Genomic DNA, 17892 nt, shown 5'->3' with positions numbered 1-17892 from the left:
TTAGGGTGGGATTGTAACACCATCGTTACCCAGGTCTCATCCCTGATCCAGTGTAAAGGGAGTTTCCCTGGGGTGTGGCCTGCACCACCTTTTATCTCTCAAGAGTGTGTCCTTTGGACCTGGGGTCCCTGCTCCTGAGAAGCTCCTCGACCAGGGGAAGATTGACGACAAGGACCTTCCTCCACAGCCGACAGAGAGAAAGCCATCCCCTGGAGCCGATGCCCTGAATCTGGACTTGTAACCTACCAGACTGTGAGAAAATGAATTTCTCTTTGTTAAAGCCATCCACTTATGGTTATTTCTGTTATGGCAACACTAGATGACTAAGATACCACCCAATCCGTTCTGTTGCTCGGGGCTTCCAAACCAGTTCGTTCTGGTTCGACTCACTCTTGAAAATTTGCCTTTCTACCCCAGATATTTTAACAAGACTCCCAGGTGATTCTTGATCTATACATAAGAATCACCTGGGGATCGTGTTAAAATGTAGTCTGATTCAGTATATCTGGGGCAGAATCGCAAATTCTCAGCCAGGGATGAAGCCTGAAAGAAGCAGTTAAATGCCTTGGTTTTGCTGCAGCTTTCTTATCTTTCAGCATCCAGGAGACCTTACACACGGAAAACAAACACAGCTGCTTGCCATCAAGGTGGAGAGAGAAGGAATTAGATTTTAAATACTTGAGCTTTATTTTTCCATTTCCCAACTTAAAGAAGAGAAACGAGTTTACCAACTTTTAGAGGCTAAAGTGCAATGTCCTACGGCTAGATTGGGACGTGGCTACCTCGGGTATATACATTCGTTAAAACTCATCGAGAATAAGAGTACTTAAAATAAGTGTACTTATAACCTGTACGTTTTATTGTTGGTAAAGTATAACTCAAAAAAAAAAAAAAATCAGGACAGGGAAAAATAAAGTTGGTAAACAGTCGTTTGCTACGAGGTTCACCAAAAGCCAAAGAGGAGAGGTCCAAGTTAGCTCCAAACGCCGTTTGACCTCCTGCTTGGGCTGACAAGGGAGCAAGGGCAGCGCGGTTCTGAGCGGGTCTTCGGAGCTCCACTCACACGGCGTTTCGCCTGGATGTCCCGTGGCCTGGAGTGCGCGGACCCCTTACCCAGCAGCATGAAGGACAGGACCCACTGCAGCACCGCCGCGGTCTGCAGCCGTCGCGCCAGCGGGACGTTGAGCGGCGCAAAATCGATCTTCATGGCCCGGCCCTGGCGAGGACTGCGCAGATCGTATCGCCTGGAACCCTGGTTGCTCCGCGGCCCGCGGGGTAAGTGCGCGGCCGGATCCCGCCCTGCGCTGGGTAGTCGAGGAACTAAGAGGAGGAGAAGGCGGCCTAGGGCCAGGCGGGGGCTTGACTTCGCCTTGGGTGGGAGGGCGCTCCCGGGCTGAGGCTGGCGGCTGCCAATCACAGGCGCCAAATGCAGCCGCTGACCCCGAGCGCCCGTGCCCCGGAGCACCTGGCGCGCCCAGGGCGCATTGGCCGGCACCCCCGGGCACAGGCGAGAATGCGCCCGGTGGGGAACAGGAGACTGGGAAAGGGGTCACCTGGCGGCCGGCCCGAACCTGGCAGCGCAGGCTCTTACCTCCTCGCTGGTGACCTGGTATCTCCACAGGGATCTGACCATGGTTCAACCGATGGGTCTCCGTGCACTTGACTTCAGCATTCGCCCTTAAACCCACTGCTTCCTTCGAACTTCCTGCAGCTGGGGATGGCTGGTGCTCCAAAGAAGGCGCAGGTCTTAGCCTCTCCGGAATAGCCTCTCCGGAATAGTCTCTCCCAGCGTAGGGTACTCATCTGTTTATTGGTCTGTGTCCGAACACCACCTCCAAGCTACAAGATAGTGGGGACCTGGCCTCCTCACTCTTATGTCCCCAGATCCATACCCAGGCCCTGGAAGCCTTTCATTTATTCATTCATTCAACAGACACTTATTGAGCACCTACCATGTGGTGGGCACCATTCTGGGCACTGGTGATACAATGGGCCTGGAGTCATCCATGGTCTCTGCTCTCAGAGAGCACAGGTTATGGGGAGAGAGACAGAAGCCAAATAACCACACAATTGGGTGTATAATTACAAAGTGAGGTCCTACAATGAATGAATGGAAAAAAGTTCTAGGACCTAAACTGGAGGGTCAGGGAAGTCTCCGAAGAACTGACCCTGACTTGAGCTATCATGATAAATGTACTCAACAGAAAGGAGTCGCTGAGTGGTACAAATGGTTAACGTGCTCTCCTGCTAACGGAAAGGTTGGAGGTTCGAGGCCATCCAGAGGCACCTCAGAAGAAAGGCCTGGTGATCTACTTCCAAAAAACCAGCCACTGAAAACCCTACAGAGCACAGTTCTTCTCTGACACACGCGAGGTCCACATGAGAGGGACGCACCCAATAGAAGTTAACCTAGGGGATCATCCAGGCAAAGGGAAACACAAGTCACAAGCCTCGTGGCAGAAACTCAAAGACCAGCAGGGAGGAAGCTCAGGGAACGTGGAGGAGATTGAAGTGAGATGAGGCAAAAATGGTGGGCAAAGGCTGGATCCTACAGGGCCTTGCAGGCTGTATTTAGGGTTTGAGTCTTCACACCAAGAGCAATAAAAGCCTGTGAAGAGTTTCAATTATGACGTGTTAAATGGATGCATGGATTCTAAATAGTGCCTAATCCTTCTGGGAAAAAACACAAAAACCAAACCAACTGCTGTGGAGTGGATTCCGACTCATGGCGACCCGACGTGTGTCACAGCAGAACTGTGCTCCATCAGGATTTCAATGGCTGTGACTTTTCGGTCAGGCCTTTCTTCCGAGGCACCTCTAGGTGGATTTGAAATGCCAACCTTTAACCTTTCTGTTAATAGCTGAGTGATTAACCATCCAGGGACAACCAGTCTTTGTGGGCATCCACTATGTTTTCTTTATAAATATTAATTACTGTAGAGTTGAGAAACCTCAGCGGCTGGTGGCTGTTGAGTCATTCCTCAAGGGGATTTGGAAGAGGGCAAGACCTCCTAGCCCCATGCTCCTTTCTCCTTCAATATTTTAATATGGAAAATTTTGGATAAAAAAAATACCAAGGCCAGCTACTCAGGGGAGTTTCTTGTGACTTCTTGTACACAAAACTTGTGGGGTTTCTTTCCTAGTTGAGGAACCACTTTCTTCAGTCCTTTTCGAATTTTTTCCTGAGCCTTCTCCCCGCAGTAGGTGGGGCACCGTGAGTACCCAGTGCAGAGCCCATCACAGGCCGTATCTCATCAACGGCAGCCCCATGAAGTAAGCCTTAACTCCAGTCGAGCAACTAAAAGCACTCAGGGTTCAAAGTCACACAGCTGATAAGCAACAGAGTACAGAAGATTCAAATACAGTTTGGCCTAAAACTTGGAGAGGTGATTCATTGCTTCATCAATTGAATCAAATATGGAGCAAATAATTATTGAGTGTCTGCTTTGTATCAGATGCATGGGAGGATTCTAAATAGTGCCCAACCTTGGTGCTGGTGACACAAAAGTGAATTAAGACAGGGTCTCTGTGCCTTTGAGGATTCACATTCATTCATTCCTTGACTATCTGAGGAAAGAATGCTAGGTACTGGATAGGTGCAAGAGGGTGGGGTGGACTATAATGGTGCATAAGAAAGGTCTCTGTCTTCCTGGAGCTCACAATTTGTTGGGAGAAACAGAAAATAACCACATATGTATATAACCAGGAGCACGATCGTGCCCTGAAAGCAGCATACAGGTCCAGCAATAGAGAATAACAGGCATCTATTGAGAACAGATCAGAGGTAATAAGAATGGAAGTAGGAAGGACCCTAAGGAAGTTATTCTAGTGAGAGAGGATGGCGGCTTGGCCTACTTTGGTATCAATAGAGAATAAAGATGGATTTAAGATATGCACGGGAGATACAAATGGTAGGATTGGTTGATTAATTAGATTTACAATCTGTTGATGAATAAGAAGAGCAAGACACCCAGAATTCCTGACCCTAGTCACTTAGAGCTAACTGTACTTGCTTAATAATGCCTTTATTACCTGCCTGGCTAGAAAAGAACTGCCATATCCTACCACAGCCCAATGAAGCCCAGCATGGTCCCACTAAGGCTCAGTCAATTTAACAGTTCATCACCATTTAGTCAACAATTAAGTCCTTCACTCCTTCATTTGACATTCAACACATGTTATGTGTGTGTTGAGTGCTAGGTTACTGGATTTAAATAATTACTGTAATTAAATGGTTAAAAAAAAACCCATTGCCATTTATTGCAACTCATAGCGACCCTATAAGGCAGAGTAAAAGTGCCCCATAGGGTTTCTAAGGAGCTCTTGGTAGATTCGAACTGCCAAGTTTTTGGTTAGCAGCCTAACACTTAACCACTACACCATGAGGGTTCCCTTCAAATAGAAGGTTTTAATTTATCAAGCTATTTAAAACAATTCTTCTGTATGAATCTTGTGAATCTCGTGAATCTCTAGAATTTAAATAGGAAAACAGGAACCTTAGGTATTATCTCTACAAACTATACATTTCACAGAACAGCTAGCTTAGAGAAGTTAACTGATTTGCCCAAGACAACCCAGCCAGCTAGTGCAGGGAGTAGACCTAGGCCTCTTTATAGCTTTACAACTGATACATGACATTTAGAGCTAAAATCAATGCGGAGAAGCATTGTGGTGGAGGATAACGGTTTTCAAACTTTTAGATTTTTTTTTTCTTCATCTTCAAAGAACTTCAATTTATAAAACAAATCAGAGTGAAGCTGCTCTGGTTGAAAATGGATAGACAGCCTGGCTCCTACCTTCTCAGCATCTTCCTCCTTCCCGAGGTGACTACTTTGAGCAAAATGAAATCCCCATCGGTGACAGAACTTTGGAGCGTTCACCAAAACCCAGGGTGAAAACCATTGCTTATTTTGCTCTTCGTTTTTTGTGGGCAGCCCATTATTTGGGGAAAAACAAAGTTGGTTTCCGGGTTGCAGTTCAAAACTGTGCACGATATACTAATACTACTGAGCAGTTACCACCTACCAGGTCTTGTGCTACGTACTTTACGTGCCGTGTCTGCTTTAAACCTCACGACAACCTTCCAGGGTAAGGGTAGGTAGTATTTATTCCTTTGACCACTTAAGAATCTGAGACTAGAGGTCAAACTGATTGTTCACCTTGTATGAGTGGAACTAGGTTTCTGTGATTGGAAAATAGGTTTGTCTGTTTCCAGAGCCTGAGAAAGTTCTGGAAATAAAATTATAAGGAAGGAAAGAAATGTTGTCAAAACAGAGGAACAAGTCATTGAAGGGTATGTAGTGAGTGCTGAGGACCAAATTAGTCACAGTCTGGGCTGGGGTTAGTTTTCCATTCAATCAGCAAATATTCATCAATCACATAGTACGTGCTGAGCATTGGATATACATAATACAATAAATGTAAGTTTATAATAGTTCAACAAAAAACTAAGCATCTCCTGTGGCAAGTCTGAAGGGGCTGGGGATAGGATGGTGAGAGAAAGCCAGCACAGACCTGTGTGAAGATCTGAGATTCTATTACCCAAGTATGGTTCTTCTTTCTCCTTCGAAACTCTAATGAAGGAACAAGAAGGCAACGTTTCAGATTGTCTCATAGATTATGAAAGTCTGCTGTTGGAAATTAAAAATCATTTCCTTTTGTTTCTTGTCCGTTTTATCACAGATAACTTCTCCTAGCAAGAAGGTGACAATGTCTTTCTGTGACGTGACATTTTACTGCTAACATGTTCCCACTGCCAAGTTAAAAGGAAAATAGTTTTATTTCTAAACTGAGAGTCCTTAGAGCGGGAAATTTCTGACTTTCACAACATGTATTAATCACAAGTCTGTCTCGGAGGAAGTACAGCCAGAATGCTTCTTAGAAGTGAGGATGGCAAGACTTTGTCTAACATACTTTGGATATGTCATCAAGAGGGATCAATCCCTGGAGAAGGACATCATGCTTGGTAAAATTGAGTTAGTGAAAAAAGAGGAAGACCCTCAATGAGAGGGATTGACACAGTGGCTGCAAAAATGAGCTCAAACGTACCTACTATTGTGAGGATGGCACAAGACAGGGCAATGTTTCCTTATGTTATATATAAGGTCACTATGAGTTGGTGTCAACTCCACGGCACTAAACAACAACATTAATCAGAAAGCCAAATATTTTCTCATTCACGTGTATGAAACGTGAGGGCCCTGCATGTCCCCAGGTCAGGCATAGTGGCCGATTCCCCTGGTCACAGGACCAGGAAGCCAACTACATGAATTCTAAGTGTGCCTTTCCCATCCTCCCTTGAGGCAAGGCTGCCCATGGGTCCCTGGCCTCAGATGCTAAACCCACCTAGGGGTGGTTCATAAGGAGCTCACAGTGACTGGCAGCATCTAGCTGTCCGCTGTCCAGTGGACTGCTGAAGACTCTTGCATCCTCCAGGGTTCACGACTCCAGGCTCCTTTGCTTGGCTCCAGATTTTTCTATTATCCCTACTTGAGAGGCAGTCCAGTATAGTGCTAACAGTTCTCTATATTAGTCAGACTAAAAACAACTACAAGAATTCAAAAACAAAAAATATATAGAGAAATAATTTTAATAGACTTCTATATTGTTAAAGCAATCTTGGATTTCTGGTATGTGACAACTTGGAATTGGTAGTGATTTTTTTTTTTTTTTTAATATTCCTTAGCTTTTATCTGCCATAATTTTTTTCTTTTGCATCTGTACTTTTAAGAGGGATTCTATCTGAGCTTTTTAGCCTATCTGAGCTACTTCTATCAAGTGAATTATTTTTTTTTTATGAAACCCTGGTGGTGTAGTGGTTAAGACCTATGGCTGCTAACCAAAAGGCTGGCAGTTGGAATCCACCCGGTGCTCCTTGGAAACCATATGGGGCAGATCTACTCTGTCCTATAGATTACAACCATTAATTAGGACACTTTCATCATACAAATTATTTGTTACTTGAAACAAATACAGGCATTTCTTTTTACAGGATTTTTCTAACAAATTCTTTCAATTTTTTTATGTGGTTATAGATCCATTCAATATCTCTATTTGTTATTAAATCTCATTTTGATGATATTTTCTTTACAAATTATGTTCATTGCATATTTTCAAATTCTTGCAAACCATTTTTTAATCCCTATTTGTGAGTAAACCCCTCTCTCTTTATCCCATCTCTCACTCCTTGTATTGTGAATTATGTTTTTCATTAGGAGCCCTGGTGGTGCACTGGTTAAAGCGCTTGGCTGCTAAACAAAAGGTCAGCGGTTCGAACTCACCAGCCACTCCCTGGGAGAAAGATGTGATGATCTGCTTCTGTAAAGATTTACAGCCTTGGAAACCCTATGGGTCAGTCCTACTCTGTTCTACAGGGTCACTATGAGTCGTCATCAACTCAACGGCAGCAGGTTTTTTGGTTTTTCATTAGACAGGCAGAGATTTTTTTCCCGAAGTGCCATGTCTTAGATTTATCAATTTTATAACTTTTTTCCTAATGTGGTAATTTCTGCTTTTATTTATTAATAAATGTTATAAATAAGTCAGACTAGAATCCTGGCTCTACTGCTTACTAACAGAGAGCTTGAACAATTACTGAATACTGATAAGGCTCAGGTGACCATCTTTAAAATGAAAATAATAATAACCTACCTTCTTGGACGGTTATGCAAATTCTAGGAGAAAGAGTTTGTGTTAGGGTTTGGCCTATCTCGAACGCTTGACACATACCCACTCTTTCACAGCCTTTTCTATCTCCTCCACTACACTTTCCCTGCCTTCAGAGTAGGTGCTCCCCAGAGTTACATCCTCCTGGTGATCTTCTCCCTGAGTGACCCCCTCAGCTCCCACAACCATCTTAACACAGACGGCTCCCATTCTAATCTCTAGCCTCTCTCTCGCTTCTGTGTGTATTTTGTACAAGCTTCTGAACATCTGTACCTGGACATCCAGCAGGCTGGCATCTCATATTCAGAAAGAAACTGAACTTTCTCCTTGCCCCAAATCTTCTTCTTCCTCCTGTATTCCCTTTCTTTTTCAATGTTCCTCCTCCCTCATGTCTTTTTTCTAATTGGCTATGATTGCTGACACTTGGGATAATCAGCCCAGAATTCCTTTGCTCTCTCATTCACAGGGTAAGCTTGAGAGTCACCATGTTAGAGTAATTGGACCCCGTATCTCACTCCAGTGCATTGGTCTATTGGGTCTAGGAGTGAACATCTAATCAATGCTGGATTTTAGACTTGGGACCACAGAGAATTTGAAGTCCATTTTATTTAAAAAGCTGTAAGATGTGCAAGTCTGGAGCCTTTGGTGGCCTTGTTTCTCACCACATGGAGGAAACTCATCTGTGCTGAAAGAAAACAACACGGATGCCAAAAAAGAGCATAGCAGAAAGAGGCCTGGGAGCATTTAAATCCCTCGTTGTCCATAAGGCCCAGGTGCCTCCCTCCTCTTCCAGAAATGTGGCAGTTCAACTGAAAGAAGTTCAGAATGATTAAAACTTAGAGTGTCAGGGTTGAACAGACTCAAGAGGTAAGTAGATGCCCTACACTGCAGGGTCCAAAAGCACGTTTAAGACTTTGGAACTTATCTTAAGAGCAACATGAAGGAATTCAAGGAAATTAAGCAGAAAAACAACATGATCAACTGAGTATTTTGGAAAAATTACATTGGCGATATTGTGGAAATGGTATTGGGGTGATAGTTTGGAAGGCAAACCAAGGAGAATTTCAAGAATTAGGGAATGCTCAATAATATAAAATGCTGAACAAATTTACTTTTAAAATGCAATTAAAAATTACCTTTGGTTTGACAATGAGGAAGTCAGCATTATTCAACTGGATTTTTGATGGGCCTAGCAGACCTCCTGGGTTTCAGACAGAGGAGTTAACAGAAGCCCAAGAAAGTAAGTGGATTTTGATCATGTCTTAAAATTCCAGGACCCAGCAATCCCAATCCTAGGTATATACCTAGAGGAAGTGAAGGCAAGAATGCAAACAGAAACCTGTACAATAATGTTCATTGCAGCACTTTCCACAATAGCCAAAATGTGGAAACAACTGAAATGTCTATCAGCGGATGAATGGATAAACAAAATATGGTATACATATCCAACAGAGTAGTATGCAGCTGTAAAAGGAAAAGAAATTCCGATGCATGCCACAGCATGGATGAACCCTGAGAACAAAAGAAGTCAGCCACAAAAGGAAAAATACTGTGTGAGCTCACTTACATGAAATAAGCAAACATATAGAAACCAAAGATTAATGTTTACTAGTTGGTTTTTAGTGTGGAAGGGAGGGGAAAAAGGGAAGTTTTTGTCTAGGGGCACTGAGTTTATGTTAATAGACTTAATATTGGAACATATTAGAAGAGGTTAGTGATGATGGTGGCAGCAAAACACGGAAAATATAATCAATATCACTGAACTGTAAATGTGAAGTTGTAAATTCTACAATCTATTATCCTGCTCCTTGAAAACTGTGGGGCAGTTCTACTCTGGCCTACAGGGTTGCTATGAGTCAGAATCGACTCGACAGCACTGCGTTTGGTTTTTGGTTTTGGTATTATCCTGCTTACCCCCGGGAGACAGTAGCTCAAGTTTTACTAAACTTAACACCGGAGAGAATTTATATTCTCGGACCACTTGGGTTGTTACCTGGAGTAAAATATCTAATATTTGAATGGCACTTTGCAGGTTTTAAATTGTTACTATACTTTATCCTCACAATCATACAAATAGTTACTATATGCATTTTATGGATGAGGAAGCAGGTTGGGAGTGGACAGTGTTTACTTTCAGAGAACGGCTATGCTGCATACAATCCCAGCGTACCCATGTAAATTATCTGTTGCTCCAGTTCACAATGCTGTCAGATACAGTACTGCATTTTTAGAGCCTACGTAAGGAGGACTTCCAGCCCGTCTGTTTCCCAACTGGTGGTCAACGCACAAGCATTACAGGAAAGTGGCACAATCATCTCAGAGAATTCCTCCATCTCCAGTATTACATGGTTTACAGGCAAAAGCAATCAGGATGACACAGATCTAAGCAGGCTCTGACCTCTGTGGTGATGACAGAACTGGATTGTCTATCCATACCTGGTTGGACAGAGAACTGAACACATCAGGTTTTATAGTAACCTGGTTTTTTTCCTCACAATAAATGTAATACCTGTAAATTACACAGTTACAAAATACAATACAATTCCTATCATATAAAGGTAAAAAGAAGAAAATAATCTCATGATCAAGGACAAGAATTACAAATTAAACTGGAATTTTAAAATAGTTTTTTATGGGGGGGAAAAAAAAACTTAAAACGTCAGATGTCAGGTAATTCTACTGCTTCCACTCAGCCAGAGGCTGGCAGAGGGCAGTGGTGGTTCAGTGCTAGAATGCTCCCCCCCACCTAGGACACCTACTTCAACTCCCAAGGTACCTCATGCGTAGCCACCACCCTTCTACCACTGAAAGCTTGTGCGTTGCTATGATGCTGAACAGCTTCAGCGGAGCTTTCAGGCTAAGATGGATGAGGAAGAAAGGCCTGGTAATCTGCTTATGAAAATTAGCCAATGAAAACCTTAAGGATCACAATGATCCAATCAGTATTTTGTTCCTTTTTGCCTGAGTCCCCATGAGTGTGGGCTAAGGGCCGCTAACAAGAACAACACAGCCTGGCAAGTATTTGTGGCCTTCTCACCCACAAAAAGAATGCCACACTCATCTTTTTTCTCTCCTTCATCTTCAATTTCTTAAAATACAATCATGAAGGTGCACCAGGTTAAACAGAACATTACCAATACTTTTGAAACCCTCTGGGCATTCTAACCGCCCAGGCTGTATCCTCTCCAGCTCAGAGCTAACTAGTCTCACGTTTTGTGTTTATCATCCTTTACTTTTCCTTAGAGTTTTACCACCTATTTATGTATGCCTAAACAATATACTCTTTAGCCTGTTTTTTCAATTTTTATATAAATGGCACCATATTGGATATATTGTTATATATTGTTTTATAATTCGTTTTTGCTTAATATCATGCTTTTAAGATTTATCCAAGATGAATAAAGAAGACCAAAGAACTGACGCCTTTGAATTGTGGTGTCGGTGAGGAATATTGAATATACATACCGTGGACTGCTAAAAGAATGAACAAATCTGTCTTGGAATACAATCAGAACGCTCCCTAGAAGCAAGGATAGTGAGACCACATCTCACATACTTTGGACATGTTATCAGGAGAGATTAGTCCCTGGGGAAGAACATCATGCGTGGTAGAGAGTCAGTGAAAAAGAGAAAGATCCTCAACGAGATGGACTGACACTGTGGTTGCAACAATGGGCTCAAGCATAACTAAGTGAGGATGGCCCAGGACCGGGCAGTGTTTCGTTCTGTCGTACGCAGGGTCGCTATGTGTTGGAACCTGCGCCCCAGCACCTAACAACAACAACAGAGTTGATCCATGCAGCTGTAGTTCATTCATTTTCACAGCTGTATGGTGTGTCATTGTATAAATTTACCATGATGATTTGCCCATTCTAGTACTGACGGATATTGGGTTGTTCCCAGCTTTTTGTTATAATAAAGTGTAACAATCAACATTGTTATTTGTGCTTTCTGGTGTACCTAAGTGGGAATTTCTCTGGGGAATATTCTTAGCAGTGTAATTGCTGGGTGGCAGGGTATACATAAGGAGCCCTGGTGGTGCAGTGGTTAAGTGCTTGACTGCTGACTCAAAGGTCATCAGTTCAAACCCACCAGCTGCTGCACAGGAAAGATATGGCAGTTTGCTTCTGTGAAGACTTATGGCCTTGGAAACCCCACAGCGTAGTTCTACTCTGTCCTCTAGAATCTCTCTGAGTTGGAATCAACTCAACTGCAGTGGATTTGGTTTTCATTTTACAGTGTGCATATGTCCCACTTTTCTAGGGACGGCCATATTTCCCAAAGTCGTATCCATTTGTACTTTCATATTCTTGCCAAACTCTGATTTTGTCAGACTTTCAAATTCTTACCATCCTGGTACGTATGAAAATATATTTCATTATAATTTTAATTTGTGCCTAGGTTTCGGCAGAGCTTCCAGGGTAAGATGGACAAGGAAGAAAGGCCTGGCTATCTACTTCCAAAAATCAGCCAATGAAAACCGTATAGATCACAACAGTCTGATCTGCAACCAATCATGGGGATGGTGCAGCACGGGGAGGCATCTCGTTCCAATGTGCGTGGGGTCACGAGTCAGGGGTGACTCTGTAGCAGCCAACAACAAATTTCTAATGAGTTGGGAATCTCTTCACATTTGCTGGCCCAACATGAGAGCATTCCTAGAAATGCTACCATGTGCTCCTGCTCTCTGCTACCATGTGCTCCTGCTCTCTGCTACCATGTGCTCCTGCTCTCTGCTACCATGTGCTCCTGCTCTCTGCTACCATGTGCTCCTGCTCTCTGCTACCATGTGCTCCTGCTCTCTGGCTGGCCCTAAAATTAGATAAGTACCTTCCTACACCTTTTGATACATTTATCTCCATATTTGTCAAGTATCTTTCCTACCACTCGGCCAATGTCGTTAGTGATGAGCAAGCATGGCCTAGTTTTTTCTTATTCATTAGAATCTTCTAACAGATTAGCTAGTCACAGAGAAGGTACAGGGTACCTGTACGTGCACAAAGGTGAAAAGCAGGATGGATAAGCTGGGAGATGTGGGGGAGGAAACAGAATGTCCTTGAGTGGCCTGCAGATAACAGGAAACTGACTCAGAGGATAGCTAATCATCATGAACACTGTCCTACTTCCAGGACTGACAACGTGGTAAGAACTACAGTAGTCATTTAAGGGTACTGTTTCTAAGAACTAGATGGTGCTCCGCTACCATCAATGACCGCCCTGACAGAGAGTCCCGGACAGAGCGAGAGAAAAGTTTAGAGCAGAACTCAAACTCACATAAAAAGACCAGACTTAATGGCCTGGCCGAGACTGGGGAAACCCTTGAAACCACGGCCCCCAGATGCTCTGTTAACCCAGAACTAAAACCATTCCCAAAGCACACTCTTCAGACAAAGATTAGACTGGACTATAAGACATAAAATAATACTCACAAAGAGTGTGCTTCTTAGTTGAATCAGATATATGAGACCAAATGGTCGGCTCCTGTCCAGAGGCAGGATGAGGAGGGAGGAAAGGACAGGAACTGGTTGAATGGACACAAGAAACCCGGGGTAGAAAGGGGAAGTGTGCTGTCACATTATAGGGATTGCAACTAATGTCACATAACACTATGTGTATAAATTTTTGTACAAGCATCTTAGTCACCTAGTGGTGCTATAACAGAAATACCACAAGTGGATGGCATTAACAAAGAGAAATTTATTCTCTCACAGTCTAGTAGGTTACAAGTCCAAATTCAGGGCATCAGCTCCAGGGGAAGGCTTTCTTTCTCTGTCGGCTCCCGGCACTGCTTTCTTGGTGGTATGAGGTCCCCAACTCTCTGCTTGCTTCCCTTTCATCTCTTGAGAGATAAAAGGTGGTGCAGGCCACACCCCAGGGAAACTCCCTTTACACTGGATCAGGGATGTGGCCTGAGCAAGGGTGTTACATCCCATCCTAACCCTCTTTAACCACAGGCAGAGATTATGATTTATAACACATAGGAAAATCATAAAAGGGAGGACAACCACACATGGCCTAAACCAAGTTGACACATACTTTTTGGGGACACAGTTCAATCCATTACAATGAGAAATTAACTTGAGCTGTAAACTTTCACCTAAAGCACAATAAAAAAGAAAAAAAAATACTGTTTCTAATCTTTATAATAATTCTCTTAAGGTGTGTATTATTACCCTTATTTTACAGATGAGGAAACTGAGGTCCAGAAGCCACAGAGCACTTTGAAATTCCCAGAGGAGGGCAGCTCAACATGCAATCATTCAAGAAGTCCTTTATCCATGAGCTAAGCACCGATTTTTGAACAAGAATCGTATTTGGCATTGGGAATGTTTGCCATTCACGAGATCCCTGTCAACCCGTTACGTTGGGTACTGAAATAAGACTGCCTGCAGCCATGGGCAGTGAAAGTATAACAACATTGTAAAAAAGTGTTTGGGAGACCTAAATCTGGCCCAGCTATGATTCCCTCACCTGTACGGCCTTGTCGTTGTTGTTAGGTGCCATAAAGTGGAGTCTAATTCACGGCGATCTGTTTTTGTAAAAATTACAGCCTGTAAAACCCTAGGGGGCAGTTCTACTCTGTAACACATGGGAATAGCACCTACCTCAGTGTATTAGTTTCCTATAGTGCCTGTAACAAATTACCACAAACTTGGTGGTTTAAAACAATAGAAATTTACTCCTGAAGGGAAAAACAGGCTTTGTGAGGCCAGACACAGTTACCCTCATGCTTTCCATTAGTTCGCTGCTGTTTCCCAACCCATCATGGGACCTTGCTGAGGCAGCCTTATGTAACTCTCCTGGCATGTAGCCACTATTGTCCCTGACCCCTGTAAAACCTCTGCCGTCCCACTGTGGATCGTGGAGATTTGCTTGGGTCCTACATCTGCCAGGGACTGCCTTCTAAGTCTCCCTAATAAAGTCCTTCACCGCCACACTGGGATTGCCTGCCTCTTTCTTTGGTCTCTCAGCACCCTCCAATTTTAGAGACCAATTTCAAGTTACTGGTCCATGCCTGGATGACTCCCTCACAGTTTTGGAGGTCTGAAGTTCAAAACCAGTTTCACTGGGCCAAAATCAGGTTGTTGATAGGCCCACTCTAGAGGCTCTAGGGCAGAATCTCTTCCTTCCATCTTTTATCATCTGGCCACATCACTCTAATCTCTGCATTCCTAGTCACATTGTCTCTTCCTTTTCTCTCTGGATGTCAAATCTCCCTCTGCCTCCCCCTTATATGCATACTTTCTTTGTCATCTAGTGCTGCTATAACAGAAATATCACAAGTGGATGGCTTTAACAAAGGGAAATTTATTTCCTCACAGTAAAGTAGGCTAAAAGTCCAAATTCAGTGCATCAGCTCCAGGGGAAGGCTTTCTTTGTCAGCCTTCTCATCAATCTTCCCCCAGTTCAGGAGTTTTTCTGGGCAGAGACCCTAGGTCTAAAGGACGTGCTCTGCTCCTGGCACTGCTTTCTTGGTGGTATGAGGTTCCTCTCTAGCCCCTCCCACCCCCACTTTTCTCTTTTATATCTCAAGAGATTGCCTCAAAACACAATCCAATCTTGTAGGTTGAGTCCTGCCTCATTAACACAACTGCTTCCCATCCTCCCTCATTAACATCATAGAGGCAGGATTTACAACATATAGGAAAATCACATTATTTCCAGGAATCATGGCCCAGCCAAACTGATACACACATTTTGGACGGACATAATTCAATCCATGAAAGATACCAATCTCTGGAGAAGGACATGATGCTTAGTAGATTGTGAACAAAAAGAGGAAGACCCTCAATAAGATAGACGGACGCAGCAGTTACAACAGCCTCAAACATACCTACTACTTTAAGATTGGTGCAATGTTTTGTCCTGTTATACATGGAGTTGCCACCAACTCAACGGCACCTAAGAACAACTGCATTTAGAACTCACCCTCATAATCCATCTCGATATCCTTAACTTAATCACAACTGCAAAGAACCTGTTTCCACATGAGGTAACATTTACATGTTCCAGGGATTAGGACCTGATATCTTGGGGAGTGGGAAGCATTACTAAGTGTACTACACTCTGGGCTGTTTATAGAAATCTGCTAATGCTGGCAGAGAGCTGAGCACAGTATCTGAAGGGTAGAGAGTGCTGAGTAAATGTCAGCCTGTTTCATCTTTCAAAAAGAAGTCTCTAAAAATGCCTCCCTTTAGCAAGGCCTGCTGTAAGGTTCAAGCAAAACCCAGGTCTAAAAAAAGTGGAAACAACCCAAATGTCCATCAACTGAGGCACGGATAAATAAAATTTGTACATCTATATAATGGAGTATTACTTCCTACCATTGAGTTGATTCTGGCTCACAGCGACTCTACAGGACAGAGTAGAACTGCCCCATAGGTTTCCAAGAAGTGGCTGGTGATTTTGAACTGCCCATCTTTTATTTAGCAGCCCAGCTCTTAACCACTGGGCCACCAAGGCTCCCAGTGGAGTATTACTCAACTATAAAAAGGAATGAAGTACTGTTACATGTTACAACAGGGACAGATCTTGAAACCATTATGGTAAGTTAAAGAAGTGAGACACAAAAGGTCACATATGGTATGACTCCATTAATATAAACTCTCTAGAATAGGCAACTACATACAGAAAAAAGGTAAATTAGTGGTGGTCAGGGGCTAGGGGTACGGAAAGGAGCCCTAGTGGTGCAGTGGTTAGAGCACTAGGCTGCTAACCAGAGGTCCTCTGTTTGAACCCATCAGCCTCTCTGCAGGAGAAACATGTGGCAGTCTGCTTCGGTAAAGATTACAGCCTTGGAAACCCCATGGGTCAGTTCTACTCTGTACTACAGGGTCACTATGAGTGGGAATTAACTCCATGGCAGCGGGGTAGGGGTATGGAAGGATAGGGAGTGAATGCTAAGGCGTACGGTTTCTTTTGGGGATGATGAAAATGTTCTAGAATTAGATAGTGGTGATAGTTGAATATTTCTGTGAATATACTAAACATCACTCAATTATGTTTTAAAAAAGAATTTCCTGATATGTGAATTATACCTTAATAAATATAAATTTAAAACAATCATGATGTAAGACTCATAAAGGTACAAAGTAAATTAAGGAATGAAGTACCAACTGCTACAGTTTTCCCCGCTTCCATTACTTGGGTTTGCAAACCTTCGTCTCCTGGCTGCTTTTCCGCCTGCTTCCAAAACGTCGCCAGTCAAATCAACCAGCCAGTAGGCAATTCTACTCTGTTCTATAGGGTTGCTATGAGTTGGAATTAACTCCAGCGCAATGGGTTGGCTTTCCGCTTTACCTTTTACCCAGACCAGCAACTCGCCTCCTCTCCTGCTAGAGGTGAGTAGCCGCCTCCACGAAGCCCCGCCCCCCTCGCCCCGCCCCATCTAGTTTGGTGTCGTTTACCTCCAGGTCCCTTGCTGCTGAAAAATCCTGTCTATCCTTTTTACTGCCGGAAAAAGTCTAGCCGATTCCATCCAATTTTGTCTTCTTCTCCGGCCTGTAAGTTATTCATCCAGTGCATGTATATTTTACAACATAGATAGTGGCAATCCGCTTGCTTTCGTATGAAAAATAGAGAGCAGGGGCTGTTGCAGTAAGACTGGCAATATTCAAGACAGCCCGGACGAGACCGACGGGGTCCTAAACACTGCGGTCGCTGACGGCAGCCCGGCGACCGCGCATGCCCAGTGAGCCCGACTCGCCATGCCGACTGTCAGCGTGAAGCGCGATCTGCTCTTCCAAGCCCTGGGCCGCACCTACAGTGAGTGTCAGCCCCAAAGCCTGGGCTGTACATCCCGGGAGGCGTCCTCGCAACGTTCATGCTGCGTGGGAGCCCAGCTTTGGCCCGGGGCGGTCGGGATCTGCACAGGGAGGGCTGAGGACCGGGGCGGCATGGCTGGGATCCTGCCTCTGAGGTTGCCTCTGGAAACCCGCATCGCCGCAGCTGCCATTGCATCATCTCCTCGTGCCAGGCCGGCTGTGTCATTCATTCAGTGAACTCGCATTGAGCGTGCCTGGCATGGAGCTCGGTGCCAGAGCGTAGGAATGAAGCCTGGGGTTGCGCAGCCAGTTTAGTGCAATAAGAAGAGGGCTGTGGGAACTGTGTGAGGATGGGAGTAGTTTAGATCAGAAAAGAGGTAACGGCATCCCATCTATCTTTGTTTAATTTTATTAAGGTTTACCGAGCGCTTGTTCTAAGCACTTGGGAATACAGCGCTGAGGA

At 44.0% G+C, this 17892-nt stretch overlaps 2 protein-coding genes across 3 annotated transcripts in view; one reads left to right on the top strand and one right to left on the bottom strand.

Annotated features, from left to right (window-relative positions):
* The window catches only part of MOGAT1 (monoacylglycerol O-acyltransferase 1), a 52183-nt gene extending 35168 nt beyond the window's left edge, over nucleotides 1-17015 (bottom strand). Inside the window, 1 exon segment of the mRNA XM_049888842.1 lies at nucleotides 1114-17015. Coding sequence (XP_049744799.1) covers nucleotides 1114-1207 — 94 coding nt within the window. The 5' untranslated portion in view covers nucleotides 1208-17015.
* A 327-nt stretch (nucleotides 17016-17342) lies between these two features.
* Nucleotides 17343-17892, top strand: part of FARSB (phenylalanyl-tRNA synthetase subunit beta) — a 60395-nt gene continuing 59845 nt past the window's right edge. For both annotated transcript variants that reach the window (XM_049888309.1, XM_049888308.1), the window contains exon 1: nucleotides 17343-17430. In XM_049888309.1, coding sequence (XP_049744266.1) covers nucleotides 17373-17430 — 58 coding nt within the window. In that variant the 5' untranslated portion in view covers nucleotides 17343-17372. The remainder of the gene's footprint in view (nucleotides 17431-17892) is intronic.

Source organism: Elephas maximus, chromosome 6 (assembly GCF_024166365.1).
Source record: "Elephas maximus indicus isolate mEleMax1 chromosome 6, mEleMax1 primary haplotype, whole genome shotgun sequence".
NCBI classification, from domain to species: domain Eukaryota; kingdom Metazoa; phylum Chordata; class Mammalia; order Proboscidea; family Elephantidae; genus Elephas; species Elephas maximus.
Note: the sequence above shows the minus strand (reverse complement) of the source record. Positions and strands in the feature narration are given on the sequence as shown.